The sequence below is a fragment of the Ricinus communis genome, chromosome 1 (assembly GCF_019578655.1).
Source record: "Ricinus communis isolate WT05 ecotype wild-type chromosome 1, ASM1957865v1, whole genome shotgun sequence".
NCBI classification, from domain to species: Eukaryota; Viridiplantae; Streptophyta; class Magnoliopsida; order Malpighiales; family Euphorbiaceae; genus Ricinus; species Ricinus communis.
The window spans coordinates 6268078-6295339 of NC_063256.1; the positions used below are offsets into that span (position 1 = coordinate 6268078).

At 34.7% G+C, this 27262-nt stretch overlaps 5 protein-coding genes across 5 annotated transcripts; all 5 read right to left on the minus strand.

Moving 5' to 3' along the window:
- Window positions 1–4220: 4220 nt before the first annotated feature.
- Window positions 4221–8068, minus strand: LOC8275428 (FCS-Like Zinc finger 3). The gene is made up of 2 exons (XM_048371197.1): window positions 7684–8068; window positions 4221–6121 (listed from the first exon to the last, which is right to left on the minus strand). Exons 1-2 carry the CDS (start codon window positions 7959–7961, stop codon window positions 6001–6003), a joined length of 399 nt encoding a protein of 132 aa, XP_048227154.1. The 5' UTR covers window positions 7962–8068; the 3' UTR covers window positions 4221–6000.
- A 5467-nt stretch (window positions 8069–13535) lies between these two features.
- LOC8275429 (pentatricopeptide repeat-containing protein At1g03100, mitochondrial) lies at window positions 13536–17267 on the minus strand. The gene is made up of 2 exons (XM_015722705.3): window positions 16479–17267; window positions 13536–16133 (listed from the first exon to the last, which is right to left on the minus strand). Exon 2 carries the CDS (start codon window positions 16086–16088, stop codon window positions 13725–13727), a length of 2364 nt encoding a protein of 787 aa, XP_015578191.1. The 5' UTR covers window positions 16089–16133; window positions 16479–17267; the 3' UTR covers window positions 13536–13724.
- A 150-nt stretch (window positions 17268–17417) lies between these two features.
- LOC8275430 (vicilin Cor a 11.0101) lies at window positions 17418–19877 on the minus strand. Its single transcript, XM_002524706.4, has 6 exons — window positions 19122–19877; window positions 18847–19025; window positions 18673–18753; window positions 18314–18589; window positions 17900–18185; window positions 17418–17818 (listed from the first exon to the last, which is right to left on the minus strand). Exons 1-6 carry the CDS (start codon window positions 19822–19824, stop codon window positions 17661–17663), a joined length of 1683 nt encoding a protein of 560 aa, XP_002524752.1. The 5' UTR covers window positions 19825–19877; the 3' UTR covers window positions 17418–17660.
- Window positions 19878–22387: 2510 nt separating this feature from the next.
- On the minus strand, window positions 22388–25300 carry LOC8275431 (50S ribosomal protein L24). The gene is made up of 5 exons (XM_002524707.4): window positions 25020–25300; window positions 24835–24930; window positions 24393–24496; window positions 24155–24291; window positions 22388–22870 (listed from the first exon to the last, which is right to left on the minus strand). Exons 1-5 carry the CDS (start codon window positions 25077–25079, stop codon window positions 22788–22790), a joined length of 480 nt encoding a protein of 159 aa, XP_002524753.1. The 5' UTR covers window positions 25080–25300; the 3' UTR covers window positions 22388–22787.
- Window positions 25301–26279: 979 nt separating this feature from the next.
- LOC8275432 (major pollen allergen Ole e 6) lies at window positions 26280–27056 on the minus strand. The gene is made up of 2 exons (XM_002524708.4): window positions 26705–27056; window positions 26280–26539 (listed from the first exon to the last, which is right to left on the minus strand). Exons 1-2 carry the CDS (start codon window positions 26904–26906, stop codon window positions 26514–26516), a joined length of 228 nt encoding a protein of 75 aa, XP_002524754.2. The 5' UTR covers window positions 26907–27056; the 3' UTR covers window positions 26280–26513.
- Window positions 27057–27262: the final 206 nt, after the last annotated feature.

Consider the following 27262-nt stretch of genomic DNA (forward strand, 5'->3'; position numbering starts at 1 on the left):
CGTCAAATAGAATGCTTACTGTATATACTAATTATCCGAAGAAACACTCGAGGAATTCTACCTGTAATTAAAATAAAAAAGTTGGTGATTTGAAAACGATGACAGTCAAAAACAAACAAACAAACAAAAAGTTGATAAAATGGCAATTAATTGGATGCAGAAGCAAATCCAATGATGGACATAAAAACGACATGTTTGGACGTTTACTGGTTTAGCGTTTTGGAGAATCTCCTAAAGCCTGCAATCAGACAGACGTGACATTTGTCAAGCTCTTTTCTTTTTTTTTTTTTTTATTGGGACCTGGAAATTCCCCATGCTCAAACTTTTCAGTTTTTCTATTTTCTACATTTTCTTTTTAGATTAAAAATAATAATTAATCTTCATTATTTTTTTATCTCCCTATACTGCAACAAATAATCTCTGTATCTAATTAGTCTGTAATTGAGACATGACGGTGGAGGGTTTCCTCTTTGGTATTGAGCCTACCCTCGGCCCCTCTTTCTTTCTTGCTATGTGTCTTTCTTTTGTCCAAAAAACTCTCCCTATGAATTTTAAAGTACCTTACAATGTAAATACATAAACATTTATGTATTTTCATGTATTTAAAAAGATTGCATGCATGCATGTATAAAGCGATTGAGAATCCGAGACCTAGAATGCGAACAAAAAGGGTTGAGACACAACCCACTACTTTAGAACATGGAAACCTTAATTCTTTGTCCTTATACTTTTTACGCAATTTGATATTTTGAGGCTCAATTCTGTAGACAAGAAAATCCTTCCCTATGGACGGTTGTTCATGGCCTTTTCCACCTTTTTCTGGGTTAACCAAATCTAGCCACCACCCTCGTTTTATGTTGTTATCGAATTACTTGCTACAAGGTCGTTACAGTTGTTGCTTTCAAGGAGACATCCATCCTGAATTAACTATCAATTTATTCTAGCACCATTTTTTGGCATCTCGCAGAGAAAAAGAAAGTATTATGTATAATTCTAGTAACTGAAGATCCATGTGTGTGTATATATATATATATGATGTAATTTTAGTGTTACTAATAATTTAGCCTGCGAATCAGACTTTATTAGATTAGCTAAGCCAGTGAAACTAAAGGAATGGGACAAACAATCCAAGTGGGGAAGAGGGATGGTAGCACCTTGGTTCTTTTTTTCTGGAAGCAAATAATTTGCTTTTGAAGAATACAGATTCAACAACCGAAATAGATATTAAAGAAGTCGAAAAAGAAAGGAAAAGGAAAAGAATGATGAAAGATATGCATGCAGGCAGGCTCGCCCTCCCAAATTCTATCAACCTATAAATTATTTGACCGTTGCCTCTTTCATTTTTGAACATCATGGATACCAGTACCACCCCACACACAACATGGCCATCAGAGGTTTGCATTTGTTGAAGGCAATTCTATAATTACATGTACATTTCTTTTGAGCTTTTTGAGATTTAAACTGGCAATTATTCTTAAAATGGTCTCACCCTATCATTTCTTACGTATATATTTGAATGATAATTTCTAATAAAACTGGAATTTTTTTATTAAAATTTTGCTAGAATTAAAATATTAAAATTTAATGAAAAATTAAGAGAGAATCTGCAGTGTAATTGGTTACCATAACATTATGAATATTGGACTATTCACTATTAAATTTGCTCCTAGTTTATATATATATATATAATATAGATCATGTCCTGGATGATAAAACACTATTTCTAAAAATTTAACACATGTTTTAATTTTTAAATGATATAAGAAGGTTTGCAATCACTTGCCATTATCTCCAAAGCATCAACATGCAAGCAATATTCATCCCTAAAAACAATTGACACCCAACAAAAGAAATTGCTCTTTGATATGAACTTATACTTCTTTCTTTCAAGAAATTGCTACAAGTGTCTATTTTAGACGGAAAATTGCCAGAGTATAACATGTATATAAATCATATAGCATATTCATTATATATCCAAACCTAATTCTTAAGAAATTGAATAAAAACATATCTTGTAATAATAATAATAAAAAAAGGCTGTGTGAATATACACTTACCTAGGACTGTAAACGAACTGAACCAAATTAAATTTTAATAAGTTTGAGCTTGGTTTGTTACTACATTGCATGAACTCGAACCGAGCTCGAATTCAATAATTATGAACTCGAGTCGAACTTAAAATTATTTCGAGTTGACTCATAAATATTTATTTAACAATATAGTTTATTTCATCACGTTAATAATTGATTTTAAAAATTAAATATTTATTAGAAGTTAATTATACTATATAATAAAGATAAAAATATTTTTACATATCAATTTATAGAAATTGATAAATATTTATATATATAATAAGTTAATAAAATAAAAAATATTATACATCTTTTACGAGTGTATATATAAATCTATTAACGAGTTAGTTTGAGAAAAGACTCATAAGTCTGTAAACGAGCTAGCTCGCAAGTTAACGAGTCAAGTGTTGACAAGTTTGAGTTTAGTTTGTTAATACTAAGGTGTCTTTATTAATAAACTCGGATGAGCTTTTATCTAATTGAGCTCCGAATAATCCACGACACAGATTTGGTACGTTTACATCCCTGCACTTGCCTTTTTTATTTTTCGTTCTTCTGATTGACGGAGATTATACCTTTTGCTTCCCTTTTCTACTTCCACCTTCAAATAGGCTTCCAAACTGACCATGACATGTTTATTTAGTTCTTTTTTTATAAAAAAAGAATGTATCACCTCCATTAAAGTGCCTTAAACATCGATGCTTGCTAGGCCTAGTGCACTAATACAAATGCTCCCTTAGTTTTATACTATCAAGTTTCGAGGCTTACGGGCATATATATTCATACTAGCCAATTGTTTTTTTTATTCTCTTTCTAAATGGCCCTCACATGCATTTGTAAGAGAAACACCACACCACCATCATCATCATCGCCCAATCCTTGTTTAATTATTTTTTAAATTATTACGAACTAATTAAATTATGACAAACTATAAAGGGTTGATTATTATAGGGTTTTTATATGTATATAAATATAAATGTTGGTAGGTAATCCAGGGACTGACATCCTCGTGTACCTCCACGTGTCAGGTAATTATTGGGAGAGGAGCTGACATCAGCCTTGGAGGCTCCAAAGCACACGTCTGAGGAAAAGTACAGGTATGCTTACGCATGCTGCCATTTAATTTCTGATGGGGCAGAGGTTTGAAGGTTTCTTCTGGCAGGTGACGTCAAGGCACCACCTTTTCTATTACTGTTAATTGGAATTGCTAAATGCGTGGTTGTGAATAGGTGAGTCTCACATAAACTAAAATGAGCCCATTAAACGAGTCTTCAAATTATGGTTTAGACCGAAGAGATTCCATAACTCTAGTAAGACACAACTCTAAAACCATTTATAAATAACAGTAAGAGACATGTTTAATAGTATACAAGTGTGGATTGAAGTACGAAATTGCACTGTTGATGCATGGCCCTGTCATGGAATCAAGAAGAACGCAGTCGCGTTTTACTGTGCCAGCAAACATATATTTATTTATTTATTTATTATGGGGACGTAAAAGCATAAAAAGACTAGGAGAAAATTGGAGTTTTGCGGTTGAGAAACTGAAAGTATAATTGAGTAGAGATTGGTCCCGCAATATGATCAAAGGACTGTGATTTGGGAATTGGTTCCTACTTGGTGGTTTCTGAATACTGACATAACCTCACGCTTGAAAGTAACACAACACAGCTCAACTATATATACACATACATATATATATATATATATATATATTGCCACAGCCTGCTTCTTTGGGAAACTAAAGAGAATTCAAAATTACCAACGTCTTCACCTTTTTACCTGTTTTCTTCAAACATCATCATTCCCACATGGCAATATATTCCACTAATTAACCCCAAAACTTCTGTATCAAAACCCACCCTTTTTCCTTTTCTTTTTTTCTTCTTTTAACGAGAAGAATTAAGAAGTTGCATGAAGAAAAGCAAAGCTTCTAGAGTAGCTGAGCAAGAGGCATATGCTCTCTTAAAACTTTGGTGGTCTAGAAAGCAAGAAAAAAAAGAAACGTAGGGTGACCTAAGAAGAACCCATTAAATGGAAAATACTTTAGGTATGCAAGGTATAGCATTGCAATTGCTACGTGACCACACTACTAAATTAAGCAATCAATATGTAGAGGTGATGTCATATTAAGCTTCTATCACCTCCTTTCTAAACCCTTTTGCCTTCATTTTTTTTTTTGTACCTGTTGCTTGTTGAACAAGCAGTGTCAGTAATACTGAGTATATCAGTCGCAAAGATAGAGAGATACAGAATACAGAAGAATGAACACACACCAAGGTTTTCTCTAGCTAGAGCCTTTGTGGGTACGCAGTGTTGTGATAGTGTAGTCAACAAGACAAGGCAAAACAAATTTAACACCCTCTTCAACTCACAGATCGACTACAGTGTGATCTCATAGTAGAGTGTAGAGTGTCATGTATATATCACTGTGCATGTGATCAAGAAGAAGGTATCTTTCATTACTACCCACGTGCATTCATGTGTATATAATTCTTCTATTCTTGCTCTATAGTCAACCCCTCGTTTTCCCCGATGGTTTTTAGACAGTCTCCAGTACCAAATTTTCCATGGAAATTGAAATATCATGAGAGGGAAAATGCCCACTTCAAGATTCGAAAGATGTCATCCATCATTTGATTCAACTTTCTCAGCGCCTAGTCTGGGCTACGTCGGAGATTTGCATTGCATTTTTTTTTCTTTTTTTAAAGGTACCTTGGTGGCTTATCATTTGTGGTGTAGTCTACATCAAACACCGTACATCAAGCTATAATGGCCTGTAAAACAAGTGATATAGGGTCAGATGATCAAGAATTGTATAGAAAGAATGTGAGAACTAGTACAGAATTCATTGTTACCTTTTTAATGGGCCCTTGGGAGGAGAAGAAAACATGAACCGATGGGCCATGTGAGAGAAGAGAAACCTATCCAGTGGGCTTTATACAGCAACAGAGTCTCAAACTGTCAAGTTAATAGTGGTCCACCAAAATAATCCGAATATTTGAATTCTTATTAGATAGATTGATAAGGTATTGTTCCTTTGACTTCGGCAATAGTCTCCTCGAAAAGGTCCAAGATCGTTCTAGAGTTCTGATATAATTTAACAAAAATTAACAGAAAAATGCATTGTGACAACTTATCACTAGATCCATGGGAAATAAACAATAGATATGATCAGAATATAACAAGTTATATACTATATTAGTGGAAAATAAACAGCACCAGATATCATCAGAATGTTAACAAAATGTACCTGCAAACTGTAAGAGATATCAATAGCATGTGTGAAAAAGAAAAAGAATTGCATATATAGGAGAAAGATGACATGCAAATAAATCATTCGGGTTTGAAATTATAGCATTCATACTCAAGTCAGTTTGCTACTTGTGGAATCAGAACAATGAAAGTGATAAATACCCACCGGCAAGGTTGTCAAATGTCAAATTCACATTCTCAAAGTTCATTCACTCAATTTCAAAAAAAAAAAAAAAAGAATTCGTGCAGACTTGAAATTCTATTTTGAGTGTCTAAAACTTGAGAATGTGAATTTTATATCAAATAAGACATTATTTTCGTGCAATTGAATATATAAACTAACTGAAAAGATACATCTTCAGCTCATTTCATCATATAAACAAGACTCTGTAGCAACTAGCAAAACTTCAATGCATTCACAAAATACCAATTTGGCAAAGAGACTAGAAATTGAGGGAAAAAACACTATCAAGATTACGTCTTGGTAAAGAAACCTCTAATCCTTAAAAAGAAAAAGAGACAGAAGGAATTCTACCTAAATGATATGCCACCTAAGTGCAAGCCAATCTAAAAACCAAGCAGGCATGCACTAGTTAAACATCGCCAAATCACTAAGTACATATATACAAGCCGTGGTTCTGATCCCGTTCGGTTGAGAATGAAATTTGATTCATCACCTATTCATTCCCCTGTTTGAAGTCTTTTTGCTCTTTGCTTTTTTACGTGCGTCCTCTGCTGCCTTGTCAATTGCAATTTGCACATTGCGGCACTCCTGGGTACAAAAAGAAGAATCACTGCATTGCAATACCAAGTGTCAGTCCAATTCTGTTGAAATATAATAATCTGTTCACCCACATAAAATTGTCTCCAGCTAAGGCTATATTTTTGACAACTAACAATATCATTTAGTTTGCATTTGCAGGGGAAATTATTACCTGTAACTGAGAATTGACAAATTCAATAAGATTAGCTTGACATTGCATAGAATCACAATCAGTATTTAATGTTCAACAGCTTCATATTGGGAAAATAACAGTAAAAGATGCCATGCATCAGGGATAAAAATTGATGCTATCCCCAATGCAATATTAAGATCAGATATACAGGACGCATCATTGAGTGCGGATAAGCAAGTCATGTAACAAGCAATCATAACTAAAATGCTAAACAGCAACTGGCAGAAAAAAAAAAAGTTTATTGTTTCACCTTTCATTTTCTTTTCCTCGACTTCTAGAATGCCTCAAAAAATAGTTCATATTATTAAAACTGCCAACATTACTCCTTAAACAAGCATCAATGTGTTATCATCATACAACCGTATTAGCCTTATATAATTGGTCATAACACATGCACTAAAATTTCAATTGTTATGCAAACAAATGTCTTTTGTTTTTCTTTGAATTCTTTCTCCACAATTTTTGGAATATTGAATTCAACTTTTAGAACGAACAAACAAGGCTTCTACTCTTTGCCTCCTCTGTATTTTGGTAAGCAACCAAATACTACTCAAACAAACAGAAGAAAGAAAAAAAGAAAGCAAGAAACACCATGCATGCCACTCCACCGAACTTTAATAGTTCTCATTTTTAGGAATGCACCTCCATGGACTCGTCAAAGTGCTCCTCCACTAATCCTCCTTCATTAAATATTTAAAAAACAAAAGTGGAAATATCTAATTCTTTTCTCAAGAGAAGAGACCAAATTTTAGCATGCAAGTTATGAAGATAGAGCAAGGAAAAAGTCCTACTCTTTCCTAGAAATAAATGCTACATCGCTGTGAATGATTATAACTCAAGCAAGAGAATAAATTAGTTAGTTAAAAACCCAAGACTTTTTTCTTCCCTTTATATTTATAAGCACCGATGAAGTATTAAAATTTCTCTCTCCAAGATAATCCCGAAGAGAGACAGAAACGTAATCCTCAAATATCTAACGAACTGAAATGATTCTTGTTTAGATTAGCCGCATAAAGGAATTGGAATGCAAAAGTAGAAACTTCAACAAGTAAAAAGAAAGATAAATGATTAAAGGACAGTACCATTTAATTTCGAGAATCAAAATTTATGATATTACATACATAAATTAATCATGAAAGAAACGTATATACATATCATTTATCTCAACAACCAAACATGAAATAAGGAATCCAAACAAAAAGAAACGGGAACAGCAAAAATAAATAAATAAAATGAGAACAATATCAAAGAAAAAGGCCAGTTACCTTCAACAATCAAAATCAATAGAAAGATTATAGTAACACGGACATTAACCAATCTTAAAAGAAACGATAAAACAAAGAATTTAAACAAGGAAATTCAAAAACAAAGAATAAAACGAGAAAATGAAAAAACGTTACTTGTACATGTAGATATCTTTGGTATGGTCCACCCACTTCTTGCAAGTAGAGCATATTTCAAGAAAATCTACATTAGGGCGGCGAGGATCCAGCGGCGCTGAATACGATAGAGCTGAGAACACAATCTGGCGAGGTTGATTATGCAGGAGCCGGTTATTAGACAGCAACGCGGAGGGGTCCGGCGGGAGCTCCGAAAAGGGCTGCGGAGGCGGGGCATCGAAAAGGGCAATGTCGGTAAAGCTTTGAGAGCGGCCGGGGCGAGAGCGCTTGTTTGCCATGATCTTCCTAGGAGAAGATTTTAGGGTTTTGTGGATTTAGAGAGAGGTATAAGAATTTTGGGAGTGAAAGTAAGTAAAAAGGTTTTTATGCGTTGAAGGAGTTTTTGGTGTGTGCCAAGGATTCTGGTACTGGCCCTTTTTATAGGCTACTGTGGGTCCCTTGTTTTTCAACGATTTGATGACGACACGTTTTTTTGTTTATTGCGGAAAAGGGGTTAGTTGTGTGGGTTGGGATGTATGTTGAGAGACCATGGGTTTCCGCACTTAACCAATGAGAAGTAGTCTTGTAGTGTTTTTCAATTTATTCTAATTATGGATTTTTTTGTGCTACTATAGTAATTTTACGAGTGACAACTATAAAATAAAATAATAGTAAAATTTAAATTATTTGTCACTTTCTTTTAATTTATAAATACAAAAATATTGAAATCAATGTATCACTTGCTGAAGTAATTAAGGAAAAAATATTAATTTAGAGTAAACTTAGAAACCACTAAAAAATGTAATTGTTTTTATCCCTTATGGCTTTCTAAATTTCTTCCTTCTCTTCTTTTTGTTCCATGGTAATGAACTAATTGTCTGCACGATCTGTTTTTTTATGATCCAAAAGGGCTAACTCGGCTACCGAGATCTAAAAGAGCAGAAAGACCTCACATGGCGAGGTGCCTCTATACGGTCTTAGCTTGAGGATCTCTCCTGCCTTGAATTTACAGCATGAGGATTATGGAATGAACAGCTCTCAGCTTCATTTGGTATCAAAGCCTTGGTGATAGAGAAGAGAAACCCAACTATCATGACTTCAGAAGTTACTACTCATACCTCTACCCTACAACTCTCTCCTTCTTGTAGAAAAACCATATCCAATAAGATTGATCATCTTGTAGAGATTTCTCATATTCCTGAGAATGTCCAAATTGAAAACACTCTTGTACCCTTCATGAACCCATATTATATTTTCAAAAAATAAAATTTTGTCAGAAAAACCTTCAACCAAATCATCCATAAACAACCCTTATCCGTAAAAGAATATGTTCAATCTTCCTCTCTTTCTCAGTGTTCTCTCTCTGCTACCACTCAGGAGCAGTATGTTACCCTTGAGATCCCAACTTCTTTCATAGAACAATGGAGGAAACAGGGATACACACATCTCCATCTCGGAGCTGTCAGACTAGTCCTCTCCTATCATGGCAGGATGAGTCTACTCTCTTGGACACCAGATATCTTAAGTACGAACATGCAGTAATTGGCACGATAGTCACAACACTTAACACTGGGAGTGTTGTTTTAACTTTCTTCCCCAATTTTAATCTCTCTCTCAATGATCCCTATCTGTCAACTGCACTCAAGGTCCAAGTCCAAATAACGGGAGCAAATCAAGTGACTGATGCTCTCTCTGCGACCCTGCACCATCAGATAGTCTACAGATTACAAGATCATGCCTTTAATCTCCAAATCTCAGGCTTTCAAGCTTCCTCTGATGCTTTATTCATTATGGCTGACTCTGGCCAGATTCCTACAATAGTCCAGGCCCCAAGGCAGCTGGAAAAGGAAGATCTACAGAAGCTGATCCCAACTGAATGGGTGACTAACTATGAAAAGCTTCAGGCATCTCAGGCTAAGCCTGTTCAAGCCACCGCCCCTCTTTTTGTTAACCAAAAAATTGGTACTGTAAAGATGATCTTTACAAAGACAGGAGAATCTTCTTCTGCACCTTCTATCTTCCAAGCATCAATGATACAGCCTGTATTTAGACCTAGGGAGAAGATCCCTATCCACTCATTCCAGTCCTCTGGACATCAGATCTATGTTGCCAGAATAAAAGGTCACTTCATCTGGGATGTTGACCCAGGAATGTATCGACCAGGATGTACTTATGAAGAAGATCTTGATTTTGCTGAACCATGTTTTCAACATTCTAAGAAAGTTCAAAGAAATATGGCTCCAGAGACTTCATGTTCAGTCATGGAACCGAGGCCGGATGACCAGGAACCAGACGGTCCTCGGATTAGCATCTACAAGAGATAAAAAGAAAATCAAAGCAAAGCCCCTCTTTCGATGTTTGATGAAGCCTTAGACCTTCTTGCAAAAGAAGGAAAGACTGTCCTTGACATCACATTTGATGAAATGAGGGCACTTTTAGCTCAACTGGGAGTCAAGTTTGAAAAAAGTTCTTCTATAACTTGCAGAAAAGAGACTCAGTTTGATTTACCGGCAGTACAACCACCCCATACAATCCAAAGCTATTTCATGCTCTAGCCAGAAGACTTCCCTCCTCTAGGGAAGACTGAGAAAAAAAGATCGGAAATCCTTCCTTCAAGGATTACTCCTTCCGAATCCATAGAGCCCCTCACTCCTCCAGAAGAGGTTCTGAATTGACAGACCTCAAATTCTATAGTCCAGAATTCCTATCTAAAGAAAATAGATGGAAAACTGGATTAGGCTCTACATTTGGCTCATAAGCTAGATCATAAGTTGGATACATTCTCTCAAGAAGTACTCCAACTCTATTCATCTTTTACCGCCAAATACCAAGCTCTAGATAAAGAGCTTCGAGTTCCTCAGCCTATCACTCCAGCCTTCATTCAGAAGGAAAAGGAGATTACAAGGCTAAAAAAGCAAATTGATCATATTGAACATGATCTTAAAAGAGATCAGCCTCCTACAATTCCGTCCTTCACATCAGCAGCCTCTACATCCTCTGCTATTGCCCCCTCATATTACTCTTCATTTCCTTTCCTCCCACAGCCAGAACACCAATAAACCCTCTACCAACCTTTTGGCACTTTCTCTCATCTTTACCCAAAAGATTCTGCAACCCATCAAAAGAAAATCTTTCCCCCTCTAGCTTCTAAAGAAAAATTACTAGACCAATCACTCATCAGTCCTTATGATTCTGATTCCTCCTCAAACACTTTAGAGATGGTCGATATTACATAAATTCTGATGAATACCTCTACCACTGAACCCAGCCCAGAAGTAGTAGAACCTGAGGAGGAAGATGCACAGTCATTTTTTGCTCCTACTGGAGCTCCATACCCAAGGTCAAAACCAACAACTGGCACGGGACCTTGGTTCTCCTTTGATGATCTACCTCCATCAAAATGGAAAGACAAGCTTTCTGAATTCTTGGCGTGGATTGATCTCCAAATGACCTTTGATGGAGCCACACTGAAAAAGGTTCTTGCTGAGTTTGTCACAAGGTTCACAGGCAGCTTACGAGATTGGTTTCAGTCACAACCTGAGTATACCAGGCTTCAATTTTTGACACTACCAACTCCATCAGCGAAGTTATGATTTTGTTATACGACAACAAAAATAAGAATACTTTGATCGAAAATGTTGTTCGTTGAAAATAAAAGACCTGGAAAGACATTATTCTTCTATGTCTAAGCTTTATTATGTCATTGGAGGACATGATGGTGATGATACGTTGAAGTATACTTTTATCACCTCATTACCAGATGAGATACAACCAGAGGTGAACAACATCATTGCTGCAACAAAGAAACCGGTCACCTCCATCACCCTTGGAGAAATTTGGCAATTCACTCTCTCTTCTATCAAGAGACTCTGTGACCAGCAAGAATTATTCAGAAGGTTATCTCAGTGAGATTTGATAGTACAAAAGGCCTGTAACAAAAATCATCTCAAGATTAAATGCAAGGCCTCAAACTGCGTATGCTCCAATCATAAAAAGAAGATCAGGCATCATTTTCAAAAATACCCGCGCATAAACAAAGAATTCAGAGAAAGAAAGACGCGCTCAAAAGGGTTCAGATATTTTCGGAAGAAGAGGAATCAAGGTCACAAATCTGACAGATGTTATATCTGCAGGAAAAAGGGACACTATGCTAAGAATTGTCCCCAGAATCCGGAAAAATCAGCAAGGATGATACAACAAGTCAGCATGTCTATGTCTCTTCCAGACTCATTTGAAGAGGATATAGAGTCGCTTCTATCAGAATAGGATAATCTTACTCCAGAGAGTCTTTTTGGGATCGAGGCAGAATATTCAGACTACACTGAATCCTCAGAAGAATCCTCTTCAGACTCGGATGACAGCGAGATCCCAATCCTAATTATCAGTCTCTCTTTGAGAGAAGAAAAGGAAAAGGATATTTTGAGAGATGTAATGCAGTATCCCTTCTCTCTAGATCCACTTCGTGAGTTATCTCAACTTTCTACCAAAATTCCTCCAGTCCCCTATGTTCCTATATAAGTTCTGCCTTCAAAATATGCAAAACATGTTTCAGTTATAGCTTTCTTTGACACTGTAGCTCAAAGAAGCATGATGAATCCCGAAGTCCTTCCATCTGAATACTGGAAGCCTCATGATCAATTTTTTAGGGCAACAAATGGTCAAACCTTCAAGACTACTCTGATTACAAAGCAGAAAATCGGGATACAGTTTTTTCCTGATTGTGTGGTAAGGACGCATATCATCGGTTCAGATCTTCCAAGCAAAGACCTCCTGATAGGGTTTGATGTTTATCATCAGGCTCAGAAGCTCCAAATTCTTCCCAATGGTATAAAATTCAAGAGGCAATTTCGTCCATATACGGAGACTTCTAATATGTTCACTATAGCAGATACAGGTCCACCATTTTTACAATACACAGAGAAATTCCTTCTTTTTTGTCCAGAATCCCATTCACAGTTCCAACATCCTCTTCTCCTGTGGAAAAATTCCCAGTTCTATATCAGCCTCCCTTTCAAGCTCAATGAAGATATCAACCCAACAACGGCCACACATCTAGGAATGTCCCCTACTGATCTAGCTCTTGCCAGATCAGAATGCTTAACCCTGTTACAACAAGGCCTCATTGAGCCCATAACCTCACAATGGGCATGTCAAGCCTTTTGCCAAAAATCCACTTTAATAGTGATTATTAGAATTATTTAATGAATATTGTTTGTCAACCCTTCTTGATAGTTAAGTAGTCCATATTGCTATTCTTCTTTTTATTGGGAAGATTGGAAGAGGCTTTTTATGTTTGCAGTTGTTGTCCTCGTATAGGAATAGAGTTCAACCTATACGACTATGTTACTTGTAAATTTTAAATTCTATTAAAAGAAAATTGTGCGTTCTAGAATTTGAATATAGAACAATAACCTGAAAACATTCATTGATCACACGCACGCGTAAGATTGTTAGATCCATTGACTAATTGCTCTCCTCATGAAGCTTGCATACCTCCTAATCTCATGGAATAATAGCCGAGTAAACCATAATCATTGCAGCTAATTTCGAGAAATTAGTGAAAAGTGCAAGAAGAAATTGAGGAACCAATCAACTCAGAAAGGAATCCCAATTCATATATAATATAGAAAAAAGAAAAAAAAAAAAGTTGGTACTGCTATGAAGATAGCACACAGGTCCAAAGTTCATTACATTTTTGTGCCTTTTATCAGAAGGTGGTCGACAAGATAGATCAAGCCTAGCTAGGAACATAGACACTTGATCAAAGCTGTGCAACTTATTTTCCCACCATTTCTTTGCTTTCTGACTAACTGTTTGTAGAACATGCTAGAAGCTTCTTTCTTTCTTTCTTTCTAAATAAAAAAAAAAAAATCTGTATATAAGAATTAGCAGCATCTTCTTTTATCAATGAGAAAATTAGTTCATTTTTCTAACGCAATAGACCAGACAATTAACTTTGTCAGTCAACACAATTACTACATCAGTTTTTTTTCTAAGAAATTTACATCTTAACTGATCATTTATATAACAGCTATAAGAGATATGAAACAACAGGAATCTCCTCAACTCAGACCTACCCACTTCTTAAAGCTCAATGCTGCTTCTCTCTTTCTTGCTTGTGCTTCTGTCTGGATTTTGGGTGATTTTCCCTTATAAAGTGTTTTATGGTACTTCAAGAAGAGGGTTCGATACTTGTATTTATCAATGAACATTTCCACTTTCTCCATCATGGCCACAACTTCATTTGCCCGAGAAAAAAATCCACCTCTCACAAATGTATAAAGTACTGAATCCAGGAGCTCCTGGTCAAACTTCATTGAGGTTGCTGAAGCAATAGATTTCATTTCGCCCCACAGCTCTGTTACCTCCACATACTTTCCCCCAATAGCAGCATAGCCGGTTACCATAGAATGAAAAGTTTGGGCGTTTGGGGCATGCCCCAAACTCCTCATCTTCTTCAGGGCCTTCTCAGCATCTTGCATCAATCTTTTTTTACAGAAAAAATGGATCACGTAATTCCAATCATGAACTCCAGAATCCACTGTCTGCCCTTCCCTGATTTCCCGCAAGAGCTTAGCCAACAACCCTGCTTCACCATCATCTGCACATCCCTTAACCAGCATCTCAAATTCCTGATTACCAGCTCTAGGTATTTTAGCATCCTTCATCTCTTTAAATAGGTGGAGGGCTCCCTGAGTATCTTCTTCCAGTACCCGGGATTTAATCAATGCCCCATAACAACTCGAGTCTAGTTGAATCCCTGCTTTACGAGCATCTCGTAAAAGTGCTTTGACCTCTCCTGCTCGATTAGCTTTACAATATGCCTTTAGAAGAGAGGCATATACGGAAGAACTCATTCTAACCCCAGCCACTCGCATCTCATCAAGAAGATCGTGTGCCTGATCAAGCCAGTCCAGTGAGATGCATGAATTAATGACATGAACCAAGGGTGAATCATCATTAGAAGAAGGGGAATCTTCTTTCTCTGCCTTGTAAAGGAAGGCAGCCAACTCCTTAGTCTTGCCAGATTCTAGAAAAGCTTTGACCAGCTTGACATAAACTTTTTCAGTTGGCTGAAGAATACCTCGATCAGTTGTAATCAATTCAACTTGAGTCTGCAACTTTGCTAACAAAGAATCAAGTAGTCCTTTGGCCTCTGCATCAAGTTTTAAAAAGTCCCGGTCCTTCAAGAACTCCCCATGAGAAATCATAGGTGTTCTATTTGGTCTACTCTTATTTAAACCATCTGGTTCTCTATGATTTACACTATCTGGAGAAATCTGTTCATGAGAGGACTTACTATCAGCTTGATAGACAAACTTGGCAGCAGCAAGAGAATTCCGTGCTTCCTTTGCTTTCCACAGCATTTTCAAGACCATGTCAGAAGCAGAATCAAGATCCCCAAATTTCAAGTGGCATGATAGTAGACAATTATAGAACTGCCGATACTGAATATCACTTATACTATGGGCTTCATCTATATGTCTTTGAAGTTTCATCAGTTCTTGTCTTCTCCCGTTCCTCTCATATATATGCGCCATTGTGATCAATAACGTTGCGTTCACTTTTATACCAACGCGAGGTATCAGGTCCAGGAGCTGTTCAGCTTTCCTTGTTGTACCAAACACAAGACATCCAGCCAAAGCAATGTTCACTGAGGTAGTATTGGGCTTCATAGCAATTAAAGTTGCATTGCATTTTTTACGCGGGTCCACCTTGCCATCTTGGAATAAGTAACCTATCTCAAGGATCAACTCAGCAGCAAGGTAAGCTCCAGGAGCTGTTAGCGACATATGAGCTAATATTGCAGACCAGGCAGTCACAGGAGGATACTGTTCCATTTCTATCAATTTTCTTAAAACAGTTGATGCTAGAACTGCTAAACCACATTTAGCAAGATTGAATGAGAGAAAAATTAGTGTGTCCTTTTCCAATAAATTTTGTTTACTTTCCTTAATAGCCTGTTCCACCAAGCCATAAGCCTTCTCAAGCCACGGAACATCATTGCTTTCCGCAATACTTGCAAGAAGCTTATTTACAACAGATTTTTGAGGGAACCCTTCCATCTGCATATGTTTTTCAAACAACTTCCAAGCATCACTAAGTCTAAGCTCATTGATTGCATGTTCTACTCCCGCACTCAATCTAGCTGGGTCTCGAGCCTGAACTAAGATAGTTCCAGCCAAAGTCGATAAGGAATTGACTTGATAATTCAATCCATTCCACATTCCTAAACCATCAAGTGGCAAGAGTGAATTGGTGAAAGAAGAAGTGGCAAATGCGTAGACAGGCCTGTGACTTGAAGAAACTTGAACGTGGTGTCCAGAAATGCGAGTGACATCATATCCACTATTCACAAGCAAGGACAATAAAACTGCAGGGGAAATTAGGGTGCTCTCATGCCTCAATTTCCTCGTACAAAGCATTTTTGTTTTCTCTATCTTACAAATAGCAACTTTCAGCTGGTAATCCTGCATCAAATGTTTCAAAACACGCAATATATAGACAAGCTCTTTAAACAATACAAAAGTATATACAGACTCATGGAAGGTCTACCAATCATTAATGTAAAAATATTAAGAAAATCGTACTATAAACATAAAACAAGCAATAAAAAATTTCACCCTTCGATGTTTTGAAAAAAAACGGATATAAAATGAAATTATCAGGAAAAAGACAAGAAAAAGATTCAAAGTAAAACATTAAGAATCTTCATTCTCGTTGAAGCATTTTATCAAACAGGTTATATGACAATAAGTTCAGGTGACTGAAACCGAGGGAAGATCAAAGAAAGTTCAGTGCAATGCAACACTCACATCAATGTTATCATCCTCTAAGCGTCACGTCGCCTGCTTTATGATGCTTTCTCAGCGAGGTAGAAAGAAACTAGAACTGGTAAACTCGAGAGAACAAATGGGCTCTGTGATGATGAATAGAAGAAGCGTCCGTTTTCTAGTCGTAGAACCGAAACGACGGCCTGATTTTGAGTGTTAAAGAGTGTGGGGATTATTACTCGGCTAGTAGAATTTTTCTCAGACGATTTTACAAAAAGGAAATAATTAGCTTTTAATAAATTATATATAATTGTCAAAAAGATGCGCTCCTTGATCTTTAGACGAATATAAGCAAAAGCTTTCACTGAGACCTCATTTTTGTTCCCTTTTCAACAACTGTAATTTCGAAAACGAAATAACTTCAAACTAAATTTTAAATATTCACAAAGTAATTAATATCATTTATTCATGATATGCTAGCTTTTTAAGATAGAACTGAGTCAGTGTCATGAAAATAAAATTACATCCTGTATGTTAAGAGTGCATCAAATCAGAAGGTTTCAGCAACTTTTCCTTTAACTCCTTCTTGTCTTTAGTTCCTCCTTGCATAAAAATACATCAAAATATATAGATATATAATTAATATATAATTCGATTATGGAGAATAACTCCATCTGATCAATTATTCAAATAAGTTGGATTAAACACGGTAAATATATTTAATATAATAATATATAAAGTAGCAAAAACATCTATTAAGTTTGAGAAGAACTCTAAAATTAGTAGTGAGGATCAGTTTAAAGTCCATCCAAATAGAGGTGAATTTAGAGCACAATGCTAAGCCTATTATTTTCTCTCGCTCTCTCTACCCATGCACTCCACTGAGCTACTAGTATAATTTTTTTCTTTTATTGTATAATGATGACAAAATAAAAAGTATAAAATGCACTCGAGACATGCAAGAAGCATAAGGCGCTTGTATAGTGAAAATATAGCATTTTATTTAATAAGCAGCAGTAGGGCACCGGTGAGCAGTGATCCTCACATTTACATATCCATTCACATGTACTACTCTTCCTTCCCCTTATTTATGTTATCAAAACAACATTACAGTATTCACATTACAAAGACCCTAAATGGGTTTGCTCACTTTTCTCTCTCAGACGAATTAACACCTCTTTTCCTTTTTATTTATATTTCTTTTCGCACTCCCATCCTTAGCTTTCATGCTGATGCACGACCCTGCCACTCTTGCCTTCGTGGCCCCGGAAAGAAGAACACTTCATTTTGGCTTTCGAAAACCTCATCCACTTCTCTTGCCCGCACGCCAAAAGCCAACTCTTTCGCTTCCCTCTCCCACCGTCTCACAATATTATTTCTCCCTGAAACATGTTTTCCAGATTATCGCAGTACTAAAAACAGTAAGCATTCATTTTTCATTTAATTTGACGAGGTTTAATTACCTGCCAGAGTATATCTAATGTTGCCTTGGGCATTAACCTCAAAGCAAAGTACTGCCAGGTTATTGTTGGGAGAAGCTACTGTGGCTACTGGATGGCCTGCAGGGACAATGAATACTGTGCCAGGTCGCAATCGCGACCTTACTCGCCCGTAAGTTTGACCCTTCCTTCCTTGGTGCTCAGAACCACCGCTTAAGTGAGGACAGGCCATTTCCATGTAGCCCTCACCCTGCGTAACGATTGCTATCTTGGTCGCCCTTGAATTGTACAAGGGTCCAGCCATTGATCCCTATATGTGCATAAAAAGTCCCATTATAATTTATAAATAGTGGACGGTTCATTCGAATCGAAACATGAGAAAGCAGAAAAATAAAAAAATAAAAAATAAAAAATCGAGGGGGGTGATAATGTGCATACTCTAGTTATGTTGGCGAAGGAAATCATAAGGTCGAGATCTTGTAGCTGCTCCTTGTGATCATTAGGTCTAGCTTCAAAGAGCTGACCATGGTTGTTGCTTTGAACGGGGCGTTTGTGTAGAAGATTGAATGGGGCGCCACTTGATTCTCCTCCAAAAGGCCAAATGGTGCCACCTTCCTGATCACGGTGCGTCATAGCTTGGATTTGTTCCTTAGAGGCTTTTACAATCGCCTCTTGCTTTTGTGTAATTAATTGTTCTATCCTCCTCCTATCAGTCTGATTGATATCAGACAAAGACCCAATTAGCTCATATATAAATCGAATCACATCATATGGAAATTGAATGTATAGGCATCCACCTTAAAGGCAGCCTCGAGCAGCTCCCAGCTGAAAGCGTTGTAAAAAGACTCATCTTCACGACCACCTGCTGCACGGAATGCCTGCATCGAGAGACGATCAGTTTTCCAGAAATTACTCGCCAGTCGAAAAATTAACCAATTAATAAACTATGATTTTGGAAACTAAATTATTACCTCGAACTCGCCAGGAAGATTGACAGGTTGGATGAAATTGATAATATAAAGTTTCTCATTATCATCCCTGTTGATGACATAGACAGGAGTGCCTGCACGAACCCTCATGACATCTCCGACTTCGATGTTAAAGCTCCTTTTCTCTCCTTCCTCATGGATCAGAGTTACAGTTCCTCGTCCTGAAATCAATTGATCCATCAAAATCAGTAAAATGAGCACAACTAGCACTGAACCGTTAATAGATTAAAATTTGGAACATATAATTATTCGTATACCTTTAGCAACGACGAGAACAGCATCAGCATCCCAGTGGCTAGGAGCTACAAACGTTTGAGGATTAGCTTTAAGAATTCCCACACGATAATTTTCAATTCCACGTAGAAGTTTTGATTTCTTAGTAAACCTCGGGAGAACAGAAATAGATCCATGTTCGGTCCTAACTTTTTCAGTAAATTGGTCAGTATCGAACACATAAGGGTTCTCCTCTGCTTCTTCATTAGTTTCCTCTTCTTTTCCTCCGCGCCCTCCTCCCTTTTCTCTTCCGTGCTCTCTTTCACCGCGCCCTCCTTCTTCTTCTCTTTCGCGCTCTCTTTCATAACTCTCTTGGCACCGACGTCGACAAAGTGTTCGCTGCTGTCCCTCTTGCCTCTCGCACTGCCTTTGGCACTCTCTCAGCCTCTTTTCAGGATCAGTAGTACTTGAAACATCCCAGTCATCTTCTTCTCTATGACCAGAGCCTCTCCCTCCTCCTTCTCCTTCTCCTTCTCCTTCTCCTTCTCTTCTTTCACGCTCTCGCTCCTTCTCTCTGTAATACTCCTCACACCTCCGCATACATTGTCTCTTCTGATCCTCACCATATTGCCTTTGGACTTTGCATTGGTGTTTGCATTGCTTTAGCTCAGGGTCTGTTGTGGCTTGAGCTAATGTGCCAGTAAAGAGAACAAAAACGAAAAGAACAGATATTATAGAAAGCTTCATTGTTGACCTTTTGACTTTCAATGCTTCAATTCGACTTCGATGAAGACAGTGGAGATGAGCATCGGGTTTTTATAATGGAGCAAAGGAGAACAAAAATCTGGATTAGATTAGAAGGTTGCATGCGTGGAGACGAGTGTCCAGTTAACGTGTCGATCATGCTCAGAAATCAATCGCCGCGTAATAGCTCTTCGGCTCAAGAACAAATATATATCATGCGGATAAGCGACAATGTATTGAGCCTTTGCGTTAGCGGGTTGATATATATATATATATTTTGTTCTTTCTCTTTTCTAAACTCTGCAAAACGACACGCCTATATTTCTACAATGTACTGTTCACGTGGCAATTAGTGTCGTGTGGGTCGCATAATTTGCTTATTTTCTCTTTAGTCTGTCGTCGTTGGGCTTTGATTTAAGCTGCGTGCTCGGAGTGTAAATATCCGCCCTGCTATAATCCTCTGCTTTGCTCTTTTTCCTGTTTCGAGAAATTGACAATTTTCAGCATTAGTAGATTCGTCCATGATTGATCTTATCTAACTTTTATTAAAATATGATGGATTAGGAATTTTTTCATACTTTTTATAATATAATCATTAAAAATTTTATTGAATGGTTGAAATTTTATTATTTAAAAATTAATTAATTATTTTTATCATTTTAAATTTAATTTTTTATTTAATTTAAAATTAAAATATAAAAATTATAAATATTAATAAATTATATTCAAATTGCATAATAACAAGTTTGATGAATTGTAAATAAAAATATATTTTATATTGTAATAAATTATAAATTCTAGAAAATATTATTTAAAAAATATTATCTTATATAATATTATTTAAAAAATCTATTATATTATAATTTATCTTGTTATTTTATCATTCTAATTTATTTATATAATATAATATGATGCTAATATATATGGCTATTATTTTATTAACAAATTTATATTTTAATAATAAAATTAAATATTAAATTAAAAAAGATTTTAATGTCATAAAAATTATATTTTTTAATAATTATAAATTTTATTTAATTTTAAATGTATGAAAATTTATATTTAAGTAGAACGAAATGAAAAAAAAGAACATAGATGTTAATAGACATATTAGTCGAGAAAAAAGATAGCTCGATACACACATCATCGTAGACTCTTTAATGTTTATCCTCAGCTTGTGATGTAAATTATTTTAATAAGTCAAAATTTAAAAACAGAAAAAAGATTATTTGCATAATAAAACAACAAGAGAAATAACGTATTGTAGTGATTTGTGGAACGATAAATTATTTATTTGGATTCATCTTGTTTCACATGCATTTGCAATGGATGCAAAATCCATTCGAGTAATATACATCACGAGAAAAGGTAGAACAATAGATGATTTTTTTTTATGTTATAATTTATCTTGAAATGATTTAATCTTACTATCAATTAGTACTATTGAATTTGAAAATATCGTAGTATTTATTTTTTTATGAGATAATTATCATTTCGTATATATACATACAAAAAGAATTTGCTCAGCTATTTGTCCAATCTTCTGAGTAAATGACATGAACAAATGATGCCGTATCATATGTAACAACAAAGGACAATTCCTATAGAGGATGGAAAAGCAAAGGTCAGGGAGCCTTGTTGTGGAGCTCTATATATAGTACTTGTCCTTTGTCCCGCTGTAGAATAGATCAGAAAATGTCCAAGTTCATAAAAATGCAATGATTTTTCATTTTTCAAATGGATGTTCCTTGAACACTCCAGAAAAAGTTAGATAAGTACTACAAGTTTATTGACACAAAACAAGAAGAAAAATCCTATTAAGTTGTGTCCTTGAATATTGTCACCGTGAATCTCAGTGTCATTATTGGTGTCCTATCACATTGGTATCCTAGTAATTGGATTTAGCTTTTTAATTATTAGCCATTCCATTTTAGTCCTTTAATTAAAAGCCCAATCATCCTGGTTCTGACATATATATCTATAGTTTTATATGTATTAAAAAGTTATAGTATAATTTGATCAAATATTAATAGAAATAAATAAATGAACTCGATTATAAAATTATTAGTAAAAGAAAATAAAAATTATTAGTAGCATTTCTTATTTATTAGATCCCTCAAATATATTCAAGAAAAATTCAAATACCATTATCATTCTATAAGATAATCAGATACTCCATGAACTCCACAAAAGAATTAATATTTTATGAAAAAAATTTAGAAAATTCTAATAATAATATAAAAATATAAATTTAAAAATCTAAATACTAAAAAGCCGCTACCAATCTAAAAAAAAAAATCATAAAATATATAATATAAGAAAAAAGAATACTTTTCTAAATATATCTTTCAGACAATATTAAATAAACAATTTATATTTTCTTCCATACAATACTCATTCTTTTAAATTGCAACTAATTTTTTTTTTTTTTTTTTTTTTTTTTTTTTAATTCGAAAGAAAGCCAATGCATTAACTTGAAAATTCAAACAGCAAAACATTTCTATAATCGTTATAGACATCATTTAATTAGCCATATAATAATATTCTTGTTAAAGGGACTGTTGTATGCCTTAATATCATCAAATTACCATTCCAAGCTCAATTGATTTGAGACAATTCTGCTCATTACAGACTCCATATTTGCCATAAAAGAAACTGAAATAAGAAATTAAATATATTTGAGTTCCACTAAACTGATTAGTGAAAACTTTTTAACGTTTTTATAACTTATTCTGGATAAAAACTTCTAAAGAACAAAGATAATTATAAGCTCAAACAATATTTCCTATCATTTACCTTGGAAATCTAAACCTCTTTTTTCTTTTTCACCAACTAAATTGGAACTTCACGGTTGAGACCCTTATGGAATAATTATGTTTTGACATCTGCCGTTATATCCGATTCAAAAGCTCCTGCAACTCCATTAAAAATGTCTAATGTCTGCCGTAAATTTGAAAAAGGATACTTCAAAGGTCAGGCATGCCCCTCCCAGTTTTAGGATCATACGTCCTCTCCAACACAAGATTCATAGGAGTGTCCTTAGGACCAGCTGCCAAAGGGGAAACAACAGGTGATCTGTTCATTTGCTGACAGACATATCTCAAAAACCAGAGAAGTCATAAAAAATTTACTGATCATCTCAATATGCTCTAAAATTATGCTTGGCACATATGTTAGTCTAAGAAATTCCATATAAATGTCATTTCCTAAAAGTCTACATATAGTGTGGCTTAGATGCATGACCTTTAAGGGGGATTCTTCATTAGGCATGCAGATTGAGATGTAGACTAATCCAACAGGAGCATGTTATACTAACACAATTTACTTCTATAACATGGTTAATTTTATTTATGTGGTAAAATCCTATTGGAATAATATTATACTCTACAGACATACAGTGGATTCAGCCTACCCAATTACTTCACTCTGTACAGAAACAACTAAGAATTCGGATTACTTTATTAACTAAAAAGCATTAAGCAATATGATATCTATTTTATCCTTCAAAGAAGCACCCCTCCTCTTGATCTCTTCATTCCTCTAATCAATACCCAAGTCTTTTAATTTTCACTGAAACCACAATTTGCTATCAGAAGTTTAGGTGTTTACCACCGGCGAGACACAGTACACCATAGCAAAAATTTGGAGAACCTCAAAAGAATCCCTCATCCATGAAGAAAATTATGGTACTTGTCCATTAGGCTCCCAACGTTCAAAATATTGCTCCTAATATCACACACCCCAAAATTCATCACAGCTAGGTTCAAATATACAATAACTGAGATATTTCATGCCTCAACAAAATGGCTGCAAATACCAAAATTGCAACAAGCTTGCAATTCTCTAACAAAGTTAGTTTCTCATTCTTTTATTGTTCCACTAATTATAAAACCTGAAGTGCATGGTATTGATATAAATTTAAAAACTTCATCAAGTTTGATTACTTATTTACTTCCGCTAACAAAGTGTATGTTTGGAAAGCTTCACTTTCGAATGAGAACAGTTCAAGCTACCCCTCCAGTCATGGCAAATGGTTTATTCCTCTGAATTTTGACCTCAATAATTTTATTTTCTGCCTCATGAATCGTCATTGTACGAGATGTCCTAAGCATTTGTTCTGGTTTCAAGCACTAGATTTACTGATAGTGCAGCATTTCCCTCCATCATTACTTTTGGAAGGTCATAAAATAAACACGATGGAGATAATTACTAAGCTTAGCTTAATTAAAGCGAAATTTTAATAAGTCTCTATTTAAATGCAGCAGTTGCAAAACATGCCTTAATGCTAACCCTTTAAGTTGCAATAAAAAGGTAATAAGCTCTGATAATATACCTATAGAGGGTCTTGGAGTTGTTCTCATCTTTAAAATATCAGGACGAGGAATTATAGATCCAGATGCCCCTTGACCTCTGGAAACTCTTACTTTGGTACCATCTTCTAGATATCTAACTCCAACCTTGCAAGGTTTCCTGCACAGAAGACATAGTTTTGAAATTTGACTGAAAATACAAAACAGGAGAAAGTACAAAAGAAAACATTATTGCTAATCAAACCTTGAGTCCAACCATACCCTGTGCCTGGATCAAGAACTTGAACATTTGAGGCATGAACTGGGGCTTCAACTGTAAAGATTCCACCTTCGTGACCCTCACCTGCCTTGATGTGCTTTTTCACCTACAATCATAAAACGAGAAGGGGAAATGGACGAATTAACATGAAGTTAAGTTGATATTCATCTAGAAGACAGAACCACTAACAAAAGGGGAAAAAATCACTACTTATTATTAATCCATCTCACTTCCAGGGGATAAGGCAACACAAATTGAGCTCCTAACTCACAGATTAACAAGCAATTACAGAAAACCCAGCAATTTAAAAAAAAAAAAAAAACAGAAAGAAGAGATATCTTTTTTATAAATTCATTGGGATTAAATACATTGTTAAATCACAACGCATTTCTCGTTTTCCAAATTTATCGTATAAACCATAGGAAGGTCTGAATAGACTCTCACCAGATTTTTACCCTCAACAATAACACGATTCTGAGAACGAATGACGCGCTTAATAACTCCAGTTTCACCTTTGTCCTTTCCCCTTATTATCATTACCTGATAATGCAAATAATTTAGACAACATTAAACAAATTTATTATTCTGGCAGGAGTAAAAGATGCGATAATAATGAAAAGTGTTCTTACGTTATCTCCTCTAAGTACTTTCCAGTGCCTGATTAGCCTTTCAGCTGCTTTCCAACCCATTTTTCAACTGGTAATCCTAGAAACTTTAAGATGATAAACCCTGCAACTCTTTTTTTCTTTTTTTTTGACCGATTAACCCAAGAACTGCCTGGGCTTTTGTTAATGGGAATATTTCTTTAAAGGTGTGCTCGTACTAACAGGTGAGATATTTCTTTGAAGCCCTTCAACTTTTATCAGATGATCAATCAACTACTCATTCTTCATTGGACTCTCCATTGAGTCCTTCAACTTTTACTTAAATATTGTTGTATTATATCTAATATTATTAAAATATTACTCCTCAAGAATTGACCATAATAATAAAAAAGGTAATAGATACCAAAATATTTTGAATTTAACATAAGTAGTCATTTAGCGTGTATTACATGACATTATAAAAGTTGATAAACACAATTTAATAAAAATTTTAATATTTAATATTATTTTGTAAAATTTTAAAAAATAATAATAAACTAACTATTTTTAAATGTTCATAATTTTTAAAATTTTATTAATACAATTATATAAAAATTATTTATTTAATACTATAAATTAACATATCAATATAATTAATATCACTACTTTTAAAATTAAAAATTTCTTATATAATTAAAATTTTAATTTATTATTAAATATAATATTATAAATATTATTTTAAAATATTATTTTTATATTAGAATCATTATCTGATTATAAAAATTTAATTAATATAGTATTAAAATATAATTAATGAGCTACTTTTTAGAATAGATTTAATATCATTATTTAATTAAAAAACTATTTATTAGTTAATATAGTATTAGAATATAATTAATATACTTATGATAAAATTAGTATTATTATATGATTAAAAAATTATTTATTAGTTAATATAATATTAAAATATAATTAATATCATTATTTTTTAAAATTAGAGTTCGTGTTTAATTGGGAATGTAATTTATTAATCAATAAATTAATAGAAAAAATTTATAAAATTATACATAAGTTTGAATCTCATGTGTCAAATGTAATACACATACCAAGATAAAAATTTTACGTGTCAAAAATTAAACACTCTTGTCAAGAAAACTTTAAATTTAGAAATTAATATATATCGACCTGCCACTCATCCTAAAAATTTGAAGATTTATATGTTTATAGAATTACCTGAATTTATATGTTTATAGAATTACCTGAATTTATCACTTAATTAAGATCAGTTTTGTGGGGAACTGAATCAAGACATAAATATTGTACATAATTGATTATAGTAATGATACATTAAATGGGTTCCAAAACTAAATAAAGATTTTTGTTAGTTTAATAAGACCAAATTACAAAACATTAGATTCTACAGTTGACATAAATAATGTGGTCATTTTATTACATTCTCATCTGTTTCTTTTTTAATTGTACTTCTCTTCCTCAATCCCTAGAGGAGAACTGCATGCTTGTCTTGTTGGCTTCACAACATCAACCCAAGCTTATGCCCAACTTGGCTGCACACAGACAAAACAAAGATGCGTTAAAGAAAATTAATTTAACCGCCCAATTCAATTAATTGGAAATTTGCTTGATCGATCTATAAATTTGAAGCCTAAATTCAACTGTCATGAACTCTTTAGGTAAATTCTTAGGAAAAGAGATTTCTAACTACAACTTACCGGCAGCCTCCTTAGCTAAGCAATCGGTGTCACACTTCATCTCACAATAAGTGCCACCGCCACCATCAGCTTGGCATTCTTTCTTGCAGTTATTGAAGCATGATCTGAACTGCTCCTCTGTAGCAGCAGCATCTGCGGACAGCTGCATAGCTGCTGCTACCACAATACACACGACAAACAATGCAACAAGCTTCTTCCCCATTGTTTTTTCCTTTTCTCCTTACTTTTATTTGTTGGCAAGTTTGTCTTTCTGAATTAATGCATCCGTAGTTTCCATTTATAGGAATTGTCATTTTTATTCAAACCAAACACTTGGCGAAACTTGTGGTTGGGATTTACTTGCATGATTAGATGTTGCTAAAAATACAACTAGCCAGTTAATGGGTTGACTTCGTCTACCCTTTCTTACAAAAAATCAAGGAAGACAAAAAACTATCTCACGCTCTTTTTAGGTTTTGGATTATCCATATTTATTTATGACAATTCATAGATATCGATATCGTAGTTGAATGGCTTAGTTCATCAATTGAATTTAGCACCTAATTTAGACACTAATTG

Coding starts and splice junctions, on each gene's coding strand:
- LOC8275428 (XM_048371197.1), bottom strand. CDS start 7,961: ATGGCAAACAAGCGCTCTCGCCCCGGCCGCTCTCAAAGCTTTACCGAC. Junction 6,122..7,683: donor AAAGATATCTACATGTACAA/GTAACGTTTTTT, acceptor ATTGCAATGCAG/TGATTCTTCTTTTTGTACCC.
- LOC8275431 (XM_002524707.4), bottom strand. CDS start 25,079: ATGGGTTGGAAAGCAGCTGAAAGGCTAATCAGGCACTGGAAAGTACTT. Junction 24,931..25,019: donor AAGTACTTAGAGGAGATAAC/GTAAGAACACTT, acceptor TTGCATTATCAG/GTAATGATAATAAGGGGAAA. Junction 24,292..24,392: donor GTTCTTGATCCAGGCACAGG/GTATGGTTGGAC, acceptor TCTTCTGTGCAG/GAAACCTTGCAAGGTTGGAG.
- LOC8275429 (XM_015722705.3), bottom strand. CDS start 16,088: ATGCTTTGTACGAGGAAATTGAGGCATGAGAGCACCCTAATTTCCCCT.
- LOC8275432 (XM_002524708.4), bottom strand. CDS start 26,906: ATGGGGAAGAAGCTTGTTGCATTGTTTGTCGTGTGTATTGTGGTAGCA. Junction 26,540..26,704: donor CTTAGCTAAGGAGGCTGCCG/GTAAGTTGTAGT, acceptor GTCTGTGTGCAG/CCAAGTTGGGCATAAGCTTG.
- LOC8275430 (XM_002524706.4), bottom strand. CDS start 19,824: ATGAAGCTTTCTATAATATCTGTTCTTTTCGTTTTTGTTCTCTTTACT. Junction 19,026..19,121: donor TGTTCTCGTCGTTGCTAAAG/GTATACGAATAA, acceptor AATTGATTTCAG/GACGAGGAACTGTAACTCTG. Junction 17,819..17,899: donor CATTAGATATACTCTGGCAG/GTAATTAAACCT, acceptor AACATGTTTCAG/GGAGAAATAATATTGTGAGA.